This window comes from Coenobita brevimanus, chromosome 5 (genome assembly GCF_032717465.1).
Source record: "Coenobita brevimanus isolate Jiangsu-jjx chromosome 5, ASM3271746v2, whole genome shotgun sequence".
In the NCBI taxonomy this organism is placed as follows: domain Eukaryota; kingdom Metazoa; phylum Arthropoda; class Malacostraca; order Decapoda; family Coenobitidae; genus Coenobita; species Coenobita brevimanus.
Genome location: NC_136958.1, coordinates 40,322,083 through 40,343,949, shown reverse-complemented (window position 1 = coordinate 40,343,949; position 21,867 = coordinate 40,322,083). Strand labels below are relative to the sequence as shown.

At 39.9% G+C, this 21,867-nt stretch overlaps 2 protein-coding genes across 6 annotated transcripts in view; one reads left to right on the top strand and one right to left on the bottom strand.

Annotated features, from left to right (window-relative positions):
- Window positions 1–883: 883 nt before the first annotated feature.
- Window positions 884–14,971, bottom strand: mRpL48 (mitochondrial ribosomal protein L48). Of its 2 annotated transcripts, XM_080271162.1 has the most exons (7): window positions 14,762–14,971; window positions 11,329–11,424; window positions 9,731–9,864; window positions 8,209–8,311; window positions 5,351–5,461; window positions 3,100–3,205; window positions 2,203–2,332 (listed from the first exon to the last, which is right to left on the bottom strand). In XM_080271162.1, the coding sequence occupies exons 1-6, from the start codon at window positions 14,774–14,776 to the stop codon at window positions 3,128–3,130; spliced, it is 537 nt and encodes a 178-aa protein (XP_080127288.1). In that variant the 5' UTR covers window positions 14,777–14,971; the 3' UTR covers window positions 2,203–2,332; window positions 3,100–3,127. The 2 variants fall into 2 exon arrangements, with proteins under 2 accessions (XP_080127284.1, XP_080127288.1); XM_080271158.1 differs by lacking the exon at window positions 3,100–3,205 and having other exon boundaries at window positions 884–2,332.
- Window positions 14,972–15,509: 538 nt separating this feature from the next.
- Window positions 15,510–21,867, top strand: part of LOC145398176 (D-serine dehydratase-like) — a 10,986-nt gene continuing 4,628 nt past the window's right edge. Inside the window, exons 1-6 of one of the 4 annotated variants that reach the window (XM_080271146.1) lie at window positions 15,510–15,566; window positions 17,489–17,657; window positions 18,659–18,814; window positions 19,465–19,589; window positions 20,923–21,051; window positions 21,404–21,508. In XM_080271146.1, the coding sequence (XP_080127272.1) occupies window positions 17,506–17,657; window positions 18,659–18,814; window positions 19,465–19,589; window positions 20,923–21,051; window positions 21,404–21,508 (667 nt within the window). In that variant the 5' untranslated portion in view covers window positions 15,510–15,566; window positions 17,489–17,505. Of the gene's footprint in view, window positions 15,567–15,630; window positions 15,739–17,488; window positions 17,658–18,658; window positions 18,815–19,464; window positions 19,590–20,922; window positions 21,052–21,403; window positions 21,509–21,867 lie in introns of those variants that run through there. The other 3 variants (XM_080271153.1, XM_080271130.1, XM_080271138.1) reach the window with 3 other exon arrangements.

Genomic DNA, 21,867 nt, shown 5'->3' with positions numbered 1-21,867 from the left:
ATGTGGAAGTCAGCTTAAAAGTGAAAGGAATTTTCTTACTCCCATAACTACACAAATGACACTGTAAGTATGATTTTATGTAATATGCAAGTTTTGGTTTTAAAATATTCAAAACTTGTGCATTTGTTCATTACACGTTGATGTACTGTGTATACAAACCAGCTAAAAGAATGTAACTTGTGAAATATTACAGTGGATTTGATGAGCCAGGAGAGGAAGCTACTCTCTAAGTGCAATTTTTCTTACAAAACTGGAGAGGGCAAAGATGGGTAACATGGGCAGCTTGGAGTACAGCACTTGTTTTAAAAGCTATTCATAAAAGAAGAAGAAGAAAAAAAAAAAATGCACAAAAAAATTATGCCATTTCCTTGTAAGGAATCTCCATGTTGAGGTTGGCCAAGGTACAGATGATGTTTATTGTGGACTGGAAGCTAAACCAAATGCCAAATCCAACTACAGTAATTACTTTCCTAGCAGTTGCTAGAAGCTGTTGGGAAAAAAAATGATAAGATTTGTATGGGTCTCAGACTGGACTTGTTTACTTATGGCTGAGTGTCCTTTCTACGAGTAATGACTGTGTGGATGGTTCTAAGTTTATCACTACACTTAACTATAATGGTAGTACCTCCCAGGGTTGACAGTAGCCATCCATTTACTATTTAAAGATTTTCCTTATTATCATTGTAATTTAGGACTAAACTGCAGACCCACTGTAACATGCAGGATGACTTTTTTTTTTTTCTTTAAATATATATAATAAATTCGTACTTTTGAGGTCATACTGTATAGCAGCCATGGTTCAGTGGGTTAGAGCTCTCCGCTCTGACTGAAGGGTTGGAGGATCGAATCCACACAAGGGTCATTGGTAGACATAAGGAAGGGCATCCGGTCATAAAATGCTACACGCTCCAGTCCAAAGTCCTCTACCCAGGGGCAACGCCTTAGCCCTTCAGGGATACCAGGCATCAAACCAAATTGTTAGTATTATTATTTTTTTTACTGTACATAAAGTAAAATTCAGCAGCCCGATGTTAAAATCTGCAAGAGGGATTAACTACATATATGACAATTTTAGTACTCCACTTTTGGTTCTGCACAAATATGTACACATGACAGTATATGACTACTGTATTTCACATGGCCATTCCTCTGTGACCTAATGGTAGCTGAAACTGGTAGCTTGGTTTCAAAGAGAAGTAAATATGAAGGTCTCAAGGCCTTCAGGTACCAAGTAACCTTCAGAGGAGTGTGATGGTACAATACTGCATGTCATTAAAGAGGTTCATGATAATCACATCTTACTCTTCAAGGTTAGGGTTGGCAGGAATATATAAATGCATGCTTTCATCAAGTGTTTATAAAAAAAATAATACATTAGGTAATGTACTGTACAGTATATACATATTACAATACTGTACTGGCAAGCTCACATAATCTGATAATAGTGGTCAGCTTTTACTGGTAGCTACTGACTTCACACGGCTAATGCTATGGAAACAGAAAACTGAAACTTGAAATACTAAGGTGAATATGTCTTAGTTCCTGGCTGGTTTGTGGATCTTCACTATGGATGAACTCTACACGCGAACATGTTGTTTACTGACTTCATATGTAACTTTCAGTAGTGTTCACCCATATTTATTTTTTCATAACTGATTTCCACAGTAACTTATGTGCTGTACTATTATTATTTCCAAGAATATTTTCTCCACTTGTATTTACTGTAAAGCACATCATGCCTTTGTAACATATATCAACATGACTGCATGTAGATAATACTCTGTATCCAATGCACATGTATTTATTACAAATATAATGTTAATTCATGCACTGGACTGCATGAATGAACTAAAAGTGTATTATATTGAAAAAAATTTCAGTATTTGAACTGAAGTTTCATTATCAGTACCTCTGACCTTAAGCCTCTTCAGTCCCATGAACCCCCCCCCCCCCCTTTCTCATCCAAGGCAGTTTTATTCAGCAGAGGTAACTTACTGAACCGGATCAGATATACAGTAAAGAATGTAGAGCCTTCCCCAACCCCTTCCGTGTGAGAGAGCTCTCGTAAGTTTAAATAATAATATCTGGAGTTCGCAATAACAATAAAAATAGTAACTAAATAATAATAATAAAACGGTCACCCAATTCAAAGGTTTAACTGGTGTATATTCAATTGATAAATATGATGATAAAAATATAACAAGATACAAGAAAGTACAAATCTACTACTGTTTACTGGGAAATAGTACCTGACAACAGTGATACATCCGCGTTTGTACCAGCCAGCGTGTCTTCCTCCCGTGTTACCTTCGGCCAACCCTGGGAGACGATGCTGGTGAAGGAGTTAAAATACAGTGAGTCGTAAATGCAGGAAGTTTTAAACATACATAGCACGGGTGTTCCAAAAGCATTGTATTCTCAACAAACCAGTACTGTGAATTGGGGGAAAGGCATCATATTCTCATCACCAGTACTGTAAATTGGGGGAAAGGCATCATATTCTCATCAAACCAGTACTGTAAACTGGGGGAAAGGCATCATATTCTCATCAAACCAGTACTGTGATCTGGGGGAAAGGCATCATATTCTCATCACCAGTACTATGAACTGGGGGAAAGGCATCATATTCTCATCAAACCAGTACTGTGAACTGGGGGAAACTGGAATTCTGTATCAGCTTTACTGGTACAAACTCCTCCTCCTCTATCCTCTATTCACTTTAACTTGGTGTATAATTGCCTGCTCTCTTGAATGTACGAGGAGAGCACTAACAATACATTAACACTACAATACGGTGCTAGTCATGATGAAGTGCAGTTTCCTGCCACTAGGCTAAGGGAAATAAGCTGCCAAAAGTAAGAAAATCTCCACCTAGTTAAATGAAGTAAAGTTCCCTAACAGATGATGTAGTAAGGAAAAGGACAATCTCAGCCTGCAGTCCACCAAGTTCATGTCCTGATGAGCTTGGAGTCACAATAACAACAACAAAAATAATAATAACAACTACAGAAGGCCATGAGGCAATCTATTTTTTTGCTTTTTCTTGAGATTCAAGGATGAAAAAAACATTAAACAGGGCAATGTATCATAAGAACTTACATAACAAAGTACTGCATAATATTCCATCCTATTTCTTGCTGGGGCCACCAAGGTCTTGAAGCTGCTGATGGAGATCTTTCAACTCAAGGTCTGGGATGTAGCGTATCTGCAACAAGGCTAACTCATTAGATTCACGCATGATGCAGACCTGTATATTATGGATTATGTATTACCCAGAGACAAGAACAAGTACCGGGCAAGAACTTGGTAGGCTAGTGCAGTGTTTTGCTGATGTCTGTGAGTGTTGTGCCTTGAGAGTAAATGTAGAGAAGAGTAAAGTGATGGTCATTGAGAGAGAAGGTGACTCCCAGTGCGATGTCACAGTGAATGGAGAGACTGGAATTGGTGAGAGAGTTCAAATACCTGGGTACAGTGACAGAAAAGAGAGGAAAATGTGCAAAAGAAGTTGAAAGTAGAGTGACACAATGAAGAAAAGTAGCTGGTGCAATGAAGGCTGCACGAGGCTTACATGAGGGAGTGTCAGTGCCAACTTTAACATACGGGTGTGAGACTATGGTGTGGCATGAAAATGAAAAGTCAAGAGTGAGAGCAGTGGAGATGGGACTGCTGAGGAATGTATGTGGGGTACAGAGGGTGGTTAGGATACGAAATAATGTGATTCGTGAAAGGTGTGGAGTAAGGAAGTCAGTAGACACCAGAATCGAAGAGTGTCCTGAGATGGTATGGTCATATGGAAAGAATGGATTACAACAGAGTGGTGAAAAAGGTATACATGAGTGAATTTGAAGGAGGGAGGAGGCGAGGTAGGCCAAGGAGAAGGTGGAGAGATATGGTGGATGAGTGTTTGAGGAAGAGAGGTTTGGAAGTCGGTGAGGCTAGGGAACTGACAAGAGATCAAGCTGGCTGGATGAATGTTGTGAGAAGTGCATGATCAGGGATTTTGGCACCCTTTGTATGCATGTCAGAGTCCGGACTGACTCAATTGGATATGTTTGTGTGAAGCTGCAGAATGTGGCGAATGTTTCTGGCATATCTGGAAGAGCCAGGATTCCGGGGGCTTGAATGATGAGTGAATGGAAGCATGGCCTATTGGATTGGGCAAGTTTGTGCTGTCTGGACACTGCTACTCCTCACCCTGCCCTTGGGTGGGAAAGGAAGTCCGGTTGATGATGATGATGATATTACCCAGAACCCTAGGAAAAACATGGAGGTTCAAATGGCTGTGTGGAATGCAGAAGGCATCTCGCCTCTCTAGATCGTAAAGTCTCTCCCAAGCTGGAATACACATGTCTGGGGTGGGGGTGGTGGGGGAGCAGTTAACCCCTTCAGTTCAAAGATCCATTTTCTTTTTTTGTGTATCTGCATATGATTCTATTCCATTTTTGAAGGAACTTTAAGTGAGAACTTGATGACTGATTGTATTCATTAAAACATATGTTGCAATAAATCTAAGGAAAATACTTGACCTTACTAAACCAAGAACACAAACGGGCTGAACAACAACAGCTACTAACCATGTACCACTCTTGAAGAAATATGAAAATGCTTGACTCATCCTACACACACAAACACAGTATAATGCAGAACTCTTCCCATTGAAATCTTGCTAAAATTTTCACATCTGACAGTAATTTTTATCATAAAACATTGGTGGCTGTTAAACCCTTCTATCAAATTAAGTATTTTCCCTATTACCTGTACTGTATTCTCAATATGTTGAGGCAGTTTTGCTCGGGTTTAGAGCTTTCTTGAACCTGAGAGGCAGATACAGCCTTCATTTCCCCCTTCATTGCAAAAGGTCTAATAAAAGCTGTATAAAATCATCTAACGGTAGCAAATACACACACATATAAGCAACACTGTTTCTCACTAGGAATCCCTATTGGTGTTAGTCCTGGTGTGGCTGAAGCATTCTATGGAAGCCAAGCTAAGTGACAAAATCAGCTAATTACATCCTAACAGTTGCTGAAAGGTGTTGGAAAAAAAAAGACTTGCAACAATGTGAGAGTCTCATATAGCAAATATAAATAAACTAAAAGGAGTTAAGCACAACACAAATTGCTCAGCTGATGAGTCATAAAATAAATCAACCCCCCAACTCAGTACCATTACTAACTGGAATTTCAGTGAAACAGAAGCAAGTGTTAGCCTGGACAATAAATGACAGAGAATGAGGGTGATGAGGTGGTGTGAAGGTAAGATGGTGGTGGGGGGTTACCTGTGTGTGGTGGTTCTGATGAATGTGGTGAGGAAGTGTGAAAGCTCAGTGTGAAGCTGGGAGGCACTATACCTTTGTGTGTTCCTCATCATGGGGATGCACTTGCAGCTCTACTCCTGCTGGCAGCCCCGCCTGGATCACTTCCAGAAAGAGTGGTGCTACGATACCTGGCAGGTCAGCTATCTGCATGCAAAGGAAGAATTCTGGCTATCATTACAGTACATGGGATTAGCTACAATAACATAAATAAATCATACAACAACTACTAAGGCAACCCGACTGTGACATCCCATAATGCAAGTGTCATGATAAACAGATGGGTACATAAGACAGGACCTTGGTGTACTGTTGCGGTCATATATAATCACCAATCCCCTGGTACCCTGTGCCTGTGGCTGGCTACTTTATGCACGGCAAGTCACAATAGAGTAAGAGGCTGTGAGGAAAGGGTCAGATAGAGAAGGGAAGGTGGGTGGGGGAACGAGCAATGGTGTGGGGGTGGGGTGAGGGAAGGAAGGGAGGGTAGGTAGGGGAGCGAGAATGAAATGTGAAGTGGTGGTCACACTGCAGTATTTATTCATTTTCTCTCATTTGGGGCATGATATAAAGGAGTTAATATCTGGCAGATAATGCTGCAAAACACCTGGTGTAACATCATCAAATAACAAGCTTTAGATAGGTGGTGATATCAAGGGCTGGCTTGTAAGAGAAATATACTGACACAACAGCTCAAACATTAGTGCTGGGCCAGAAGTTTCAAGCACAACACATAATTGCCTTGTCCACCAATTTGTAACTAGCTGTTTTTTGTTGGAGGAAAATATCATTCCCAGGTGATGAGGGAGTGCAGGGGTTGCTGGACGGCCATTCAAACTCATACCGGCATGGAGTCCAAGCAACATATTATAAGAGATACTGGTATCATTATTATATCCACCCATGTGCACAGACAATTATTTTAAATACTGATAGCCTTTTCATACAGAGATGCCATAAAATAGATGACATGATGGTGACCGTATTAAGGGAGAGTATACCAAGAGGATGATCATATTTACTGTGGACACAGCCATGTCAAAGGCTGCATATGATATTTAGTTCTAAAATTAATTACGTGTAAGGGAAGAGGACATTTCTTACACAAACATTCGATAAGTCAAAGCCATCCAGATGCAATTTAGCGTATTAAGTCAAAGTACATGGATAAACACAAATATCCGGTTCCGCACTAGTATTTGATGTCGTGTCAGTATATTTCTCTCAAGCTCCTGCTTTTGTTTGTTATCAGACATCACCATACAAGGTGTAATGCAACATTATCTACCAAACATTAAATCCTTTGTATCATGCCCCGGAAAAAAAAAAAAAAAGACAAATTATGTGACCACAACTTCGCATTTCATTCTCCCTCCCCGACCTATCCTCCCTCCCCTCCCTCACCCCACCCCATTATTCGTCCCCCCCACCCACCTTCCCTTCTCTCTCTAGTCCCTCCCTCACAGCCCCTCTTACTCCACTGTGACTTGTTGTGCATAAAGGAGCCAGACTACTTCCCTTGGTGGTATTATTCCTCTCGGGGTACCCAATCAAACACTTTTCCAAATCCACAAAACGTACCTAGTTTTTTCCCCCCCCCCAGGAAGTTCTGTAATTGTCTGACTACAAAAAAACAGTATGATGTATCCCTAACTGGCAAAAATCCAAACTGTATCTCATTTATTCTTCACTCTCTACCTTTCATGCTCTCCTAGACCCACTCAACAACGTACATTCCATTAAGCAGTTTACAAGGAAATCTACAACAGTATTCTTTTCAAGTCTACAATAGAACACTTCCTCAATCATTAAATGTCATCATGGTAAACCTGTGGCCTGCGACATAGGGAGGTCCCAAACTTCCTCCTGGCATGGAAATTAAGCAGACTTAGCAATCATGAAAAATTTCAAATGTATATCAACACCTTGGAAACGGCTTGGCACACCTACCCATGAAATACAACTGCTCAAATCATCAGTTATGGAGTTACTGTGGTTGTAAGTTTCCCAGTTGGTGGGGGAAACCAGCATGTACCCGAGCACAACAAAGTACAGTATTGTCTGAGACTGTTTCAAAATAACCCTAACATGCAATTAAATGTGCACAAGACACTCTTTTATATGTTTTACTTCCCTCCTTCGCCACCACAGACTCTGAACTCAATTTTCGCAACAAGAACCATTTTTCTAAACAGGTTTGTGTCTATCTTGGGTGTTAACTATGTGGCAACTAGGCAAGGAAGTGCATGAATTCAGCTGCTCTTCCTTTCCCTCAGAGCCCAACTGTGGACATGGGAATGACAGATGACAATCTAATATGCTATACAATTTGCATGCTGCTGCTGTTCCTTCCAGAGTCTTTGTAGTATGGGACAGAAAACCTTGCCTATATGAGGTAAGGCCACAGCTCAACAGACCAACCTCATAAGAGACATGTCACAGCTTTTAAAACTACCTCAGTTGTCTCTATCAAGTGCAATGGCAGGCTGCATTAAGCACACATCAGTATACATCTCTGTCTCATACAATAAACTTTACTGTACATTCAACTGAATACTCTACACCACATATTTGGGATTCATTTGACAACCTAATACAGTAAATTATGGGGGGGGGGTTAGGGTTCAACAAACATGCAGTCAGGGGCAAAAGTTTATTTAATGTTTTATCTCTTCTACTGACCTTCCTCTGCTATTTTGTATTTCTACACTGATAGATGTCTGGAATGCTTCTTAACCCATACATGATTCTCTCTGATATGATGCAACAGCCAAGGAAATGATGGACGTCTTACTTGTCAAGTAGATGAAAAGTGAATAGCTGGTAAACTTTTGTCCAAGCGTACATACAGATAGTAAGAGAACGTATCACAAAAATATAAATAAAAACTTTACCTGCACATTACGTTCGTAAACTTGGAGACGGTAGTCAGATTCTACAGTAGTGCTGGAGGGCTTTAAGGTCTGCACAAGTAGCTTCTCACATGGGGTTGCCCAGCTGGAGGAGAAACAAGGAGGCGTGAGGTTAAAGCAAAGCAGAAAAGTTGGATAAAATAGTAAATGGTAACATCCAATCCCATTTTACTCCATCCAAGGTCTAGGGTCTGAAGTTTGACTACTATACAAAGGTGTAGCTACAGAGGTGGCCGGGGTGGTACTGGCCACTCCTGAAATATGCCTGATCACCCTACTGGCCACTGCAAATTTCAGGAGGAATACTTCTGGAACTCCAAAAAGAGCTCTCCTCAGGCCACACCATAATCAGGCTTGGCCACCCTTTAGCCTGCCTCTTTTCAAAATCCTAGCTACACCCTTGCTTCCACTGTCCAGTATACTAAAGACACATGACCAGACTACTTCCCTTGGTGGCATTACATGAATAAAAAGTCTAAAGCTTCTTCGGTTCTATTATCGTTTCAACCCCTAACTGAATTACGAGTTTTTGATCCATTTTTTCGGTATTTTAGAAAATGATAAGACACTTTTCTTCTATGACATTTTTGCCGCAAATTATTTTTATTTTACTCCTGAAGGTTAGGTTAGGGATTTAACCTATAGAAGACTGTTACTCCAACTGGCATGTCCAAACTACAGTACAGTAAATCCTCACCTGGCAATTCAGATGTGTTCCTTAAAACTATCAGGTTAACACCTTGAGGGACCTGACTTGAGAACCTCCCAACTGTCACAGCTAATAATTTGGCAGTCACTGAGTTGAGAAGCACCGATTAAAGCAGGGTTGGCAGGTTAAAATGCACACTAAATACTCCAGGCAAATTGATCCACCTGTGATGCAGCTTTTTCAACAATGCATATAGGTTTTGTGTTTGTCAATGCAAAGTTACTGGTATTTCAAAACTTTTTAAAAACGCACATTTTTCCCCTCCCTCAAGATGTTAAGTGAAAATTACCAAGTTAGGGTTATGTTTTAGCAAGAAAGACTATCTTATGAGGTACAAAAAAAATCATACTCAAAGCTTTATATAATCATGAATAAAAAATGTACTTAAAATTGTGATCAGGGGCATTTGTGTATGTTTAATGTAAAAAAGGAAAAGAAAAGAAAGTGAAATACAGTACTGAATAAAAGTTGATGTGAGTTGCATAAACCCTGACTTTTGACTGGCACATCCTGACTGCTTCATAATAATAATAAAAAAAAAGGGTTCATTATAACAAAACTATTCCTTTACCTGTATTTATTAACAGCTTTATAGGAATAAAAAACATGTTAAATGAAAGCATGTTAAACAATGACTTACTGTACTAGATTACCAGGAATTAAGGTACTGTACTGTATTTAAAGAGAAAATAAAAGAGCATTCACAGCCTTTATTACACTTGAGCATTTGGAGCCTTTACAGTATTATGTTTGAGAATTTGGAGGCTTAATTACACTACGCATTACATCACTAACCTGTCTTCTACATCGATGCCCATGTTGAGTGCTGTGTTGTGGACCCATTTGGCATAATGCTCGACAACCGTGAAGTCATAACCCTTGATCTGGACATTGACCAGCTCATACTCGGGAATCTCAGGTCCTCCAGACTGTGCACGAAGATACTATATTAATGGTCATACTCTAACTGGTTTTGGAGATTTCATACTGCCTATGCCTTTGTGATAAATTCTGAACATTACACCTCAGTCTCCTACTGCCTGTTACATATGCAGAGTATGCTGATATTATCCATCCATCCATCATCCAATCCTACGTTGCCCCATGAGAAGCATTGGAGCCTGGGGAATAGGCAAGTTGGTCCTGACATTTACGATGCTGCTATTAAAATGACATTAATTACTGTATATACAAGAGGAAATTCATCATCATCATCATTGCCAGATGCCATGTATCCCAGATGGGGTGGCCAAGGGCTTAGAGTTAATTGTTTTACAGGGAGGGGCACTAATCCTCCACCAACCCCACTTGACACGTAGGGATGCCAACACCATCTGGTGTTCCCAGGCGGTCACCCATCCAAGTACTAACCAGACCTGTGTAATATGCAAAATATAGGACAGATTGTCAGTTAGTGATCCAGGCTATGCTGATATTAAAATATTAAAATTTACATGCAAGAGTGTTAAGTCGTAATCTGTGAAACACATTGCTAAGGGAGACGTGCTAATAAATCTTCTATGATACCTAGCATACAACCCTACACTGCAAAGTACTGTATATTAGCCCTCGTCAATATATACAGAAAGTCTAAGAAGTGACCCAAAATATCAAAACTTTTTCCATGTACCTGATGCTGTAAACTGGGGGAAACTTTTAATTCAACTTTCACCCATTCACTTTGCTTTGTTTTTTTTTTAATCCCATCCTTACCATTTCCAGCTGATTTTATTCACCTCAAGACAAACTTTTAAAATGGAGAGGTTAGATATAGCCTTCATGAACACCTTTAACAGGCATAGCCATTCTTAGGATGAATAACATTGTCTGGAAGCAGCAAAAATAAAATAGAAAAAATACATTACTGGATTGAAGGGATTAATGGTTGCAGTGGAGCTATAAAAGTCAAATTTTCTTTGGCAAAGCATGAAGTAAATATTTGTAACCAAAAATGATGAAATGTGGATGGTTAACTACACGCACACTGGAATATGTCACCGTCGGCTGGTTAGTTAGGTGTAAAAATGAGAAGCAGGACCAGTACAGAAGGTATTAGTGAGCTCTTGCATACGAGTCAGTTGAGGTGTCTTACATATAAAGAAGGGGTAATTGTGTAAAGCAGTGTAATGAAAGAACAAGAGGTCATCACTGAAGAACATAAGACAAGATGCTGTGAGATATCTTTCAGGATAAGAGGTTTAGCATGGCAGCATGTAATCACACAACTTAGAAAGTTCCTCTAAGTTAAACCACATCTCATTACACATGTAAAAAGCTCAGTAGTCTTAAAGTTTATCATTATCTTAATTAATATAATAATTCCTTCACCTGTCTTATTATTATTATTATTTAAAAAAAAAAAAAAAAAAAAAAAAAAAAAAAAAAAAACTTACATCAAGATATGGAGGCTCATTCTGAATCCTGCTCCTTTGAGTGGTGGTGGAGAAGGCACAGCGGGCAGCAGACACACACTGCCGCACCAGCCCTGACTGTGAAAAGCCTAAGATTAACATCTTCAGTCATATGATGCATTTTTAATCTCATTTGTGCATTTTCTGATGATTTTATAACGACTTATGAAAGGTTTTTCATACGGAAGGGGCTGATACTAATCCGGGCCTTGTCCCTACACCACTCCCATGGTAACTACGGTACTCATCTACTATGTACTTGGTGGCCTAATGAGTGCTACACCATGCCCAAGGGTGACCCGAGACTATGCAAGACTAGCAGTCCGTCTTCCCTGAGTCACTCCAACCGCAAAACCCAACACAGTAAAGCATATATGGTGTACAACTGGGTTAATACAATACAGTAAGTCCTCATTACAGTAAAACCTCGATTAGTTGACCCTGCAGAAGGCAGAATTTCCATTAAGTCAAACTCTGACCAAGGTGTGACTTAAGTGTTTATTCAAAGGTTTACATTTTAATTTCTTATATTCCAAGCACTACATTTTAGTTTATTATATTCCAAGTGTTATATTTTAGTTTAATTGATTGTAAAGTGATGTAAATAAATGCAGAATTTTACATAATTAAGTGACTGTTGCACCCCTCCAACTATGCAACCTCTTATCCTCGCCTAGCCTATGACATGCACCAAATAGTTTTTAATGTTTAATTTTCATTGCTTTATAAATACTTTTTCAGTTTAGTGTTAATAAACAAGTAATCACATAGCCTAAAATCTGCAATTACTGTGGGTGGGGGGTATTATAGTTTTTTTGAAACTAGTTGGAAAATCTGTTAAGTTGAGCCACCTTAGAGCCCCACGTAGTTCGACTTATGAAGGGTTTCCTGTATACGTTGCTGTATTTAAAGGTCTTTAAAAATCTGTTGCTTCTGTAGGGGGGAAAGGGATAAAACAGAAATTATTGGCAAAATCCATAAGAAGCTGAAAGTAAAATAGCCTATTAGGCAATATTCTCATTTCTGCCTATAATCAATCAAGACATTTTGAGGGTGTTTTATAGGTAAATCTCATCTGTCTAAATGCTTTTCCTTATATGACACTTCTTAGAATTTGATAAGAAGATACCGGTATAACATTTTTTTATCTAGCTAGCTGCTGGTCAGGATGAGTCATGTGATTTGCTCTAGCTAATCACCGGCTGACTTCCTCCCTGTCATCTCAGCTTCATCCTGGCTTTCGTGGGTACCGGGCACTCTCCCACTCCTGCTCTTGCTATTCAGGACTGTCAAGCCGATAACTAAGGTAAGGCTGGAATAGGTTTTAGTTAGGATTGAACTGTACAGGGACTCGGTTAGGTTAATGTAAAATGGCTTGAAATTCTGCTTCATGGGGTGGGGGACACCACATAAACTGGCCATTTCCAACAACAATAACGGTAATTATCAAACAAAATGCATAAAAAACATGGAAAAAACATATATAGGTTTATCTTCAAATCAATTAAGGCCTGAAATGATAAAATTACCGTACCAAAAAATTCCATTTTGTAAATATTTGTGAGGTGGTCACACATCCTGTTAACACAAATTCAAACATCAAATATTCTACGGGAATCAAAGATGATTTATGACAACTGTGGTGTTTAACTTGTAAAAAAGTTGGTACCGTAATTTTCTCATTCAAACTCACATTCAACTTGGCTAAAAGGCTATGGTTTAGGCTACCCTTCGATTTTTAGAGGATTAATTAAATTTCTAAGGTCATCTTCATCAGAAATAATTACTTTTGGGGATATTCCCTCCCCTGTGAAGTAAATTACGAACCATTTTAAGGCATTAACCTTGCCTGACCCCACTAAACCTAACTTTGAGCGGTTCAATCCTGACCAACCTAAATTCCAACCTTTCATTAGGTTAGGTTTGGTTAGGTCAAGTTTGTGGTACCGGTAGGTGGTGGCGGCCATCAACCTAACACTTGATGTTGTGCTGCCTACTTCTTCCTTCTTTATTATTCTTTTTCTGTGTCTGCCCTACTCTTTTCCTATTTCTCCCATCTTTCCTATCACTTTTTATTACTCTCCATTCTTTTTAAGGTGGCTTTACATTGAGTGACAAGCCTAATGGTAAGCCAGGAAACCATTTACAGTGCGGGGTGGTAACAACATAACCACCCCTTACCAAATGTGTTCCTTACGTATCAACAAATGGGTTGGCGGAGGGTTAGTACCCCTCCCTGTGAAATAAGCAACTCAAAGTTAAATGGACATCCGTTACAGGATTATGGTGTCTGGCTATAGACGGACAGATAGATCATTAGTTAACAGCCTAACATTCCCCAAAAGATCGTCATCCATGGGAAAATGCCTGTTGCTGACAGAGATCATGGTAAAACTGCATTAACACTCGTTAGGCAGCAACTCAGCTTGGGATTTTGTTTAAGAGTTCATCATGTGACTCTCATCGTGGCTGCCAAACAGCTACAATAAAAAAATTATACCATATATCCGTCGTTATATACGGTACTTACAATGTATGTGTCATGGAAGCAAAAGTGTTTGTACAGACGGGATCTAAGTATAGAACACTCCTGGGTATAACTTTAGAAGTAACCAACGTTACCAATTTTCATTATATTACGTCCCTGAACTATTCTAACTAAGACTTACCTTTTAAGCCTAGTTTGAGTTGGGGGAGCAAATTTTGTAGGGGTAGTCATGTAGTGGCTTAGGTTAGGCTATCGCTCAGTAGCAGATGAATGTCGCGCCATATTGGCTGGTGCAGATGTGTGCACTCGGTCTATGTCAGGCCTTAGGTTGGGTTAGGTTAGATTAGTTTAATGCAAAATAGTGTGTTTTTAATTAATTTTGATCTTGATTTTGGGGGATAAGCCCTCTTTTGGAAATCATACTTAAAATTCCAAAAGGGGAATTTTCCCCAAAAAATGAAGGTCAAAGCAACGTTGGGTCTGGTTAGTACTTGGATGGGTGACCGCCTGGGAACACCAGATGCTGTTGGCATCCCTACGTGTCAAGTGGGGTTGGTGGAGGATTAGTGCCCCTCCCTGTAAAACAATTAACTCTAAGCCCTTGGCCACCCCGTTTGGGATACATGGCGTCTGGCAATGAATGAATGAATGAAAAACTAATTACAACAAAGTATTTTGCATTGGAAAACATAAAAATAATAAGAAAAGAAAACGTTGGTTACTTCTAAAAATTTACCCACTCCTGAAATAAGCCTGATCAATTATGAACTGAAATGTCAGTGATGCTGAAAAACTGCTGGAATTACCAAAATACTGCATTGTACACACGAAAACCTATGACAGTGTAGCTGGCATGTGGTCAGAAAAAAAAAAAAAAAGATAGCATAAAACACACACACACATACAAGACTATGAAAACCAACAAACCCTGAAAATTGACATCTTGCAGTTCAACCGCTTCCTATCTGGAGTTAGTATCCCTCGCAGTGGCTGCTGATGATACTCGACGTACAGTCCGTTGTTGTCTGTATTTCACTTCAATAACCACAGGTGGGATATAGCATCAGCGGTCTTTATCACTGCCACTGGAAACTCTCAGAAACTCAAGGAAATAACAACATCGCCTGTTTCGCCGGTACCCGTGACCGTGTTATGTTTGTATGTTTCATCGCATCTTCATCTCGGGACATTTTACCTACTATAATTATACAATTCATGGTTTCGTCCATTAGGAACTGATTACAAATGTTGCACAGAAAATAAGGACCTTAAAATATCATAAAATTATGTACCATGTTTATACTGATTTTTATACACCCATCACTCCTCGCAGTATGCATGTCGTCTGCCACGGTGGGGCTGATACACAAACATCAGTGGTGAAAGGAGGCACTGCCTTTTGGTCGAAATAAGTTAAATTCTTGTTAATTTCAAGTAAAAATAGCTTATAATAGAATGATAGGTTTCTTAATGGTCTGTCACTGATTGCTTAAAATTTTGCATATAAATGCGGCAAATCTTCGGATCTTCCCACAAATAATCAGCTTTATTTCTGGTCACTGTACGATTCTTAAGTATGTGAATAATGTGAGACTATTATAGACAATCGATATGAAGAAGTAAGTGCTGTTTCGCAGGAATGAGGGTGCCACACAATGATTAGCTGGGACACTTTCTGGCAAACTCACAGTGACAAAACACTTTTTATCATTTCCACGCATCTCTGACTTAAGTTTGTTAAACTCAGTGTATACTCTTATTTCAGAGCTCATTCTGTCAAATAGCTTCATATAACTGCTGTGTGTGTGTGTGTGTGTGTGTGGTGGTGGGTACGGGACTACGGGTACCGAGTTAGTGTGCCCAGTTTCTCTACCCAAGGACACAAGACTAGATCTGCACAAACAGTAAGTCTAACACACCTCAATTTCCTCTCTGCACCTTTGTGTCCTTGGTATTTTCGTAACCAGTGAATACCAGAGTGACTAAATGGAAATGTGTTTATTTAGTTGGCATTTAAGGAGATTTGCGGCAGCTTCCCTGCTGCCTTTTTTTTTTCTTTCTTTTCCCGTGATCGTGAAGCAAGAGCGGATGTTATGTTCTGAGTGGTGTGTGTGTGTGTGTGTGTGTGTGTGCTAACTAAAGAACCAAACATTTTATCCGATTTTAACCAAACTAGGTGGAAGGGTTGAGGGTCAGCCCATGAGGAAGCCTAGTGTTTTTATATAACAGGTCGAATGTCAGAGTCACTGGACTAGACTAAGCGTTGACCTAGCCAGTTCTTATCTACTTAGGACCAAACTTGGAGGAAATGTTGAGGGTAATCCAAGAATACAGTGACTCAATTTTAGGAATCAATCAAAGGTCAAGGTCACACACGGCATGGTCAAAGTTCGATCCAATTTCAACCCCCAACTTGGTGGAAGGGTTCAGGGTCAGCCAAGAAATACATTTATTGCTTTAAGTCAATAGGTCATGGGGCAAGATCAACTTAGCTTTTATCCAACTTAGAGGAAACTTTAATTGTGGAACAGTTGAATAATTATACCTTTACCTGAGTGCCTGTCAAGTGGCGTCAACAACTATGGAACGTCATCTATCCCTTTCCTCCACCAGCCACAGTGCACACCAGAACAACATTAAACTCAATATTCCTGCCCAAATTTAAAGATGTATGTCGCAGCTCTCCCGGAAACAGCTCAGTATCCATGTATCAGTTTACAGGTTGGAGTAATGTGCAAAATAAATCACTGAGAAAAATCTGTCACGAAGTTAGTATTCAAGTTACGAGACTGGCCCAGTTCCTTCATGTGAAAAAGAAACCTGGCTAGTAACCAAGGAGACTCATCTGAAATTTATAGCTAAAACTCGTAGTGTAGGTGGCATTTTTTTTTTTTTTATCATTTCTTCTAGGTCTATATATTACACCTTAAAATCCTTTTCATGTTACCAATTCGTACCACGTTGATATGAAAATGATATAAATACTATACAATTCAATGTTATGGTGTACTATGCAGAATAAATTGCTAACGATGAGGTGCCACGAATTTCCAGACCCATTTAGAATACGACTCAGCGGCTCATCGACTTCCATGCAACCAAGTCCTATTTTCCAAGTCGTGAGAGTGGTCTAGTTCCGTTAGATGAAGATAATTGTAATAAATATACGAGTTTCTGAGGTTATCGCAAGGACAAGTGGTGAGGTGACAAATAATGGAGTTATTTTTATGATATTCTAGTAATGACGAATGTGGAGTTATTTCCTTCTCTAATGTTCTAGTAATAACGAGTAATGCAGTTATTCCCTTACCCGATATTTCATTAATGGCGAATGTGGTGACGAAAAATGCAGTTATTCCCTTATCCGATATTCTAGTAGTGACAAGAAATGCAATTATTCCCATATCCGATACTCTAAGTGACAAAAATGCAATTATTCCAATATCCGATATTCTAGTAGTGACGAAAAATGCAGTTATTCCCATATCCGATGTTCTAAGTGAGGAAAAGTGCAGTTATTCCCTTATCCAGCATGCTAATAGTGACGAAAAATGCAGTTATTCCCTTACCCGATATCCTAATGGTGACGAATAATGCAGATGTCTATTCTAGCAATGACGAATAATGCAGATATCCCCTTTTCTTATGTTCTAGCAGGGACGAGTGACGAGATGACGAGTGTGGGGCTACGAGTGAGCGAACTGACTACCCCTGCCTTCCTAGTGGACAAGGCTAAGGTGGAGACCAACTGCAGTAACATGATTGACACTTGTAAGAAGCTGGGACTGAAGCTTAGGGCACAGACCAAGACGCACAAGACTATGTAAGTTATCTCTCTCTCTCTCTCACACACACACACACACACACACACACACACACGACCCCCTGTTGTTCAAAATACATGAAAAACTCAATTCCTACAACTTTCATCCTGCCAAAATCTTCCACGGTAATATCCCTTAATGTTCAACGACACACAACTCGGTCATCTTTCACTGACCTTGGAGTCTCTTCTCTCCGCATCTAACCTCTATATGGCGCGCACACCAGTCTAATATAGCAACGCCCTTTTACCCTTTTTTCTGTCCAACTTTCTAATACAAACGTTCACATATATTCTCAGTCCTTCATGTATGCAACAGGTGTACTCTGGAACTGCCTGTAGCCTCTAGTCTTTTCAGCGCAGTGTGTTTAGGCATCGCGAAATGAAGGGATATTGAAGCTGGCTCTCTTTTGTTCAATTTTAAATGCTAGCAAAGATCTTACAATCTACTCTGTCACTGATTAACTCTTGAAAGGGGCCGAGTTGTATGTGCGGGGCGAAGTTGTAGTGTACTAATTTTCTCTTTTTCAATCAGATTCCAACCAAACCTACGTGGAAGGATTAAGGGTCAGTCAAAATGCTGGTATACTATTTTTTGGGGACAATATGGCAAGGCTAACTTAAATAGTTTCGATCCGATTTAGCCAAAACTTGGTGGACGTGCTGAAGCTAAGACATGAACGATGGAATTCGAGTTTGAAAATAATGGATAGTATTTATGTATGTGTGTATCTATGTATGATTGTGTATGTATATGTATGTATGTATGTCCTTGTATGTATGGACTGATGGATATGTATATATGTTTATGTACTAGCATGTGTATGTATGTAGGTGTCTATTTATGTATGTGGGTAGGTGTCTGTGTATGTACTCGTACGTGTATGTATGTATGTATGTAGGTATGTGTCTGTGTATGTATGTGTATGTATCCATGTATGTATGTATGTGTATGTAAGTATCTATCAATCTATATGTATTTATGTATGTACGTGTTTCAGAGAGGGGGCGGTGCTGCAGACAGGGGGCAGCAAGAGAGGCCTGGTGACGTCCACACTGCAGGAGGCGGAGTTCTATGCCACACACGGCTTTGATGACATCCTCTATGGCTACCCTTTTATACCTTTTCACCTGCCTAGGGTCACGGAGCTCACCAGGTAGGTCAACTCTCTCTCTCTCTCTCTCTCTCTCTCTCTCTCTCTCAAGGTTAGATGAATCGCATAGCCTCACGATTAGGTCGTCTTAGGTGATTTAGATGAAGCAGGGTCTGTATATACACAAATTACCCTTATTCCTGGTTAAGTCCCGTAGGCTGGGTTAAGTTAGGTTAGGACGATTTTTAAGTTCTTTAGGGCAGGTTTGGTCGCACATACGTCCCTTCACAGAATAGTCAGGCTCGTTAGATTGCGCTGGGTTAGTTACGTCACCTCTAGGCTGGGTTAGATTGTTTAGGTTGGGTTGAATTAGTCATATAACTCTAGATAAAATGATTTTGGTTAGTTTATGCCATAGTTACATAACTGAAGGCTAGGATGGGTTTTTTATTTTATTATTATTATTACTCTTATTACTACTACTACTGCTACTACTACTACTGCTACTGCTACCACTACTACTACAATTATTATTATTATTATTATTATTATTATATTTATTATTATTACTACTACTACTACGACTACTATTATTATTATTATTACAGCAGCTACTACTACTACTACTACTACTGCTAATTATTACTACTACTACTGCTACTACTACTATTGTAAGTCTGATATGGCTGACTCACCTGCTTGACTCCCTACAGACGCCTGGAGCAGTTTCACGTGTTGGTGGACTCTGCCTTGGCCGTGGATACCCTTGCCAAGGCCTCCCCTCCCCCCGGCAAGGCATGGTCCGTCTTCCTCAAGGTGGACTGCGGCAACAAGCGAGGTCAGGTCAAGGTCAATAATTAGGTCAGGTCAATTAAAGGAGGGGGAGGCGAAGGATGAGATGGAGGGATGGAGTGGAGAGGTATATGAGAGAAGGGAGTGTAAGCTGGGAGCAGGGCAGTGAAATGGCGGGGGACAGTGCGACATGGAGACGATTTGTTTGTGGCCACCCCTTACGGGATTAAGACGTCTGGCTATAGATGGATAGATTGAATTAGCTTTACAGACAAATATTAGCTACTTATACTAATTACTCTCTCTCTCTCTCCACAAAATAATTACATGAAATAAAATATACAGTATATATATGGGTTGAATATCTACCTTTAAAACCTGGGAATTATTTAACGTGTGTGTGTGTGTGTGTGTTTGTGTGTGTGTGTAAGCTGAACGGAAATAAAAAAAAAATAATACACTGCCTTATAGTCCTTTCACCTCAACTTGGCCCAGGGTTTTGTTCGTCTGCACCTTATTTCACGTAGCTCAGTGGCAGCCTGACAATACTACGGCTCTACATCCTCTACACAGCACTTCTTCATGACTAGCATCATATTCAAGCGTTAATCTCTTGGTGTAACTCAGTACTCAAGATTGAGAGATGGAAATTTTAGGCCAAGTTAGAGTAAAAGGAGTATAGTCACTACAAAATCTATAATATACTGTATAATTATTTCAGGACGCTCACAAACACCTCCTTCTTACCGATTTATTCCTGACTCTGCTCCGTTACTATATTCCTGTTATGCAATCTATGTCGACATTAAAAAGATGTAAGAAGCAGAACAGAGGATGTGAATGGGTAGTTTCGAAAATAAATCGCTAAGGAAGAGGTAATGGGTAGTTTCGAAAATAAATCGCAAAGGAAAAGGTAATGAGTAAGTTCAAAAATAAATCGCTAAGGAAGGGGTAATGAGTAGTTTCAAAAATAAATCGTTAAGGAAGAGGTAACGAGTATAAAAATAAATCGCTAAGGAAGAAGTAATGAGTAGTTTCAAAAATAAATAGTTAAGGAAGGGGTAATCAGTAGATGAAAAAAAAAATCGTTAAGGATGAGGTAGTGGGTAGTTTGAAAAATAAATCGCTAAGGAAGAGGTAATGAGTAGTTTCGAAAATAAATCGCTAAGGAAGAGGTAACGAGTATAAAAATAAATCGTTAAGGAAAAGGTAATGAGTAGTCTGAAAAACAAATCGTTATGGAAGAGGTAATGGGTAGTTTCAAAAATAAATCGTTAAGGAAGAGGCGTTAGGGAGCGTCCTTACCCAGCGAGACTATGGATGTGTACGTCGCCGGTGTAATAATGTACTAAAAGTAATATTTGTGCTTCCCCCCGCAGCTGGTGTGTGGTGGGAGGAGGATGGAGGTGTGGATTTAGCTGTTAGGGTGTGGGAAGCAGCTGGCGTCACCCTAGCTGGTCTGTACGTGCACTGCGGCGACTCATATCACGCTGAACACCACGACAAAGGTGATGTGTGTGTGTGTGTGTGTGTGTGTGTGTGTGTGTGTGTGTGTGTGTGTGTGTGTGTGTGTGTGTGCCCTTCAATATATCTTCATAAATACATACTTTCCTGTACACATGACTCAAGAGCAGTAGATGGTGTGTGTGTGTGTGTGTGTGTGTGTGTGTGTGTGTGTGTGTGTGTGTGTGTGTGTGTGTGCCCTTCAATATATCTTCATAAATACATACTTTCCTGCACACATGACTCAAGAGCAGTAGATGGTGTGTGTGTGTGTGTGTGTGTGTGTGTGTGTGTGTGTGTGTGTGTGTGTGTGTGTGTGTGTGCCCTTCAAAACATCATACATGCATACCTCCACAGATACCTCCAACGCAGTGGCAGGGGCTGGTGATGGGGGCAAGGAGGGTGAGGGAGAGTCGGCAGGATGGGCTGAAGGACCGGACAAAGTTAGAGATCAGACTATAGGTAAGTGGTGTGGTAGCAGTATAGTTTGTATGTTTTATTACAAGGTTTTACTCTGCTACTACTACTACTATTACTACTACAACTACCACTGTTACTATTACTGCTACTAATAACTTCTACTCTGGTGCTGCTGATGTTACTACTTCTACTACTACTACTACAACTACTACTACTGTTACTACTATACTAGCTTTACTCTGTTGCTGATGCTAATACTGCTACTACTACTACTACTCTGTCTGTCTGTCTGTCTGTCTCTCTCTCTCTCTCTTTAAAAAAAAAATGCAATAAAAGTTAAAAATAGAGAAAGATACTTCCGCGTCCGCCGGATGTGCTAACGGCTGATAACGTACGCACCG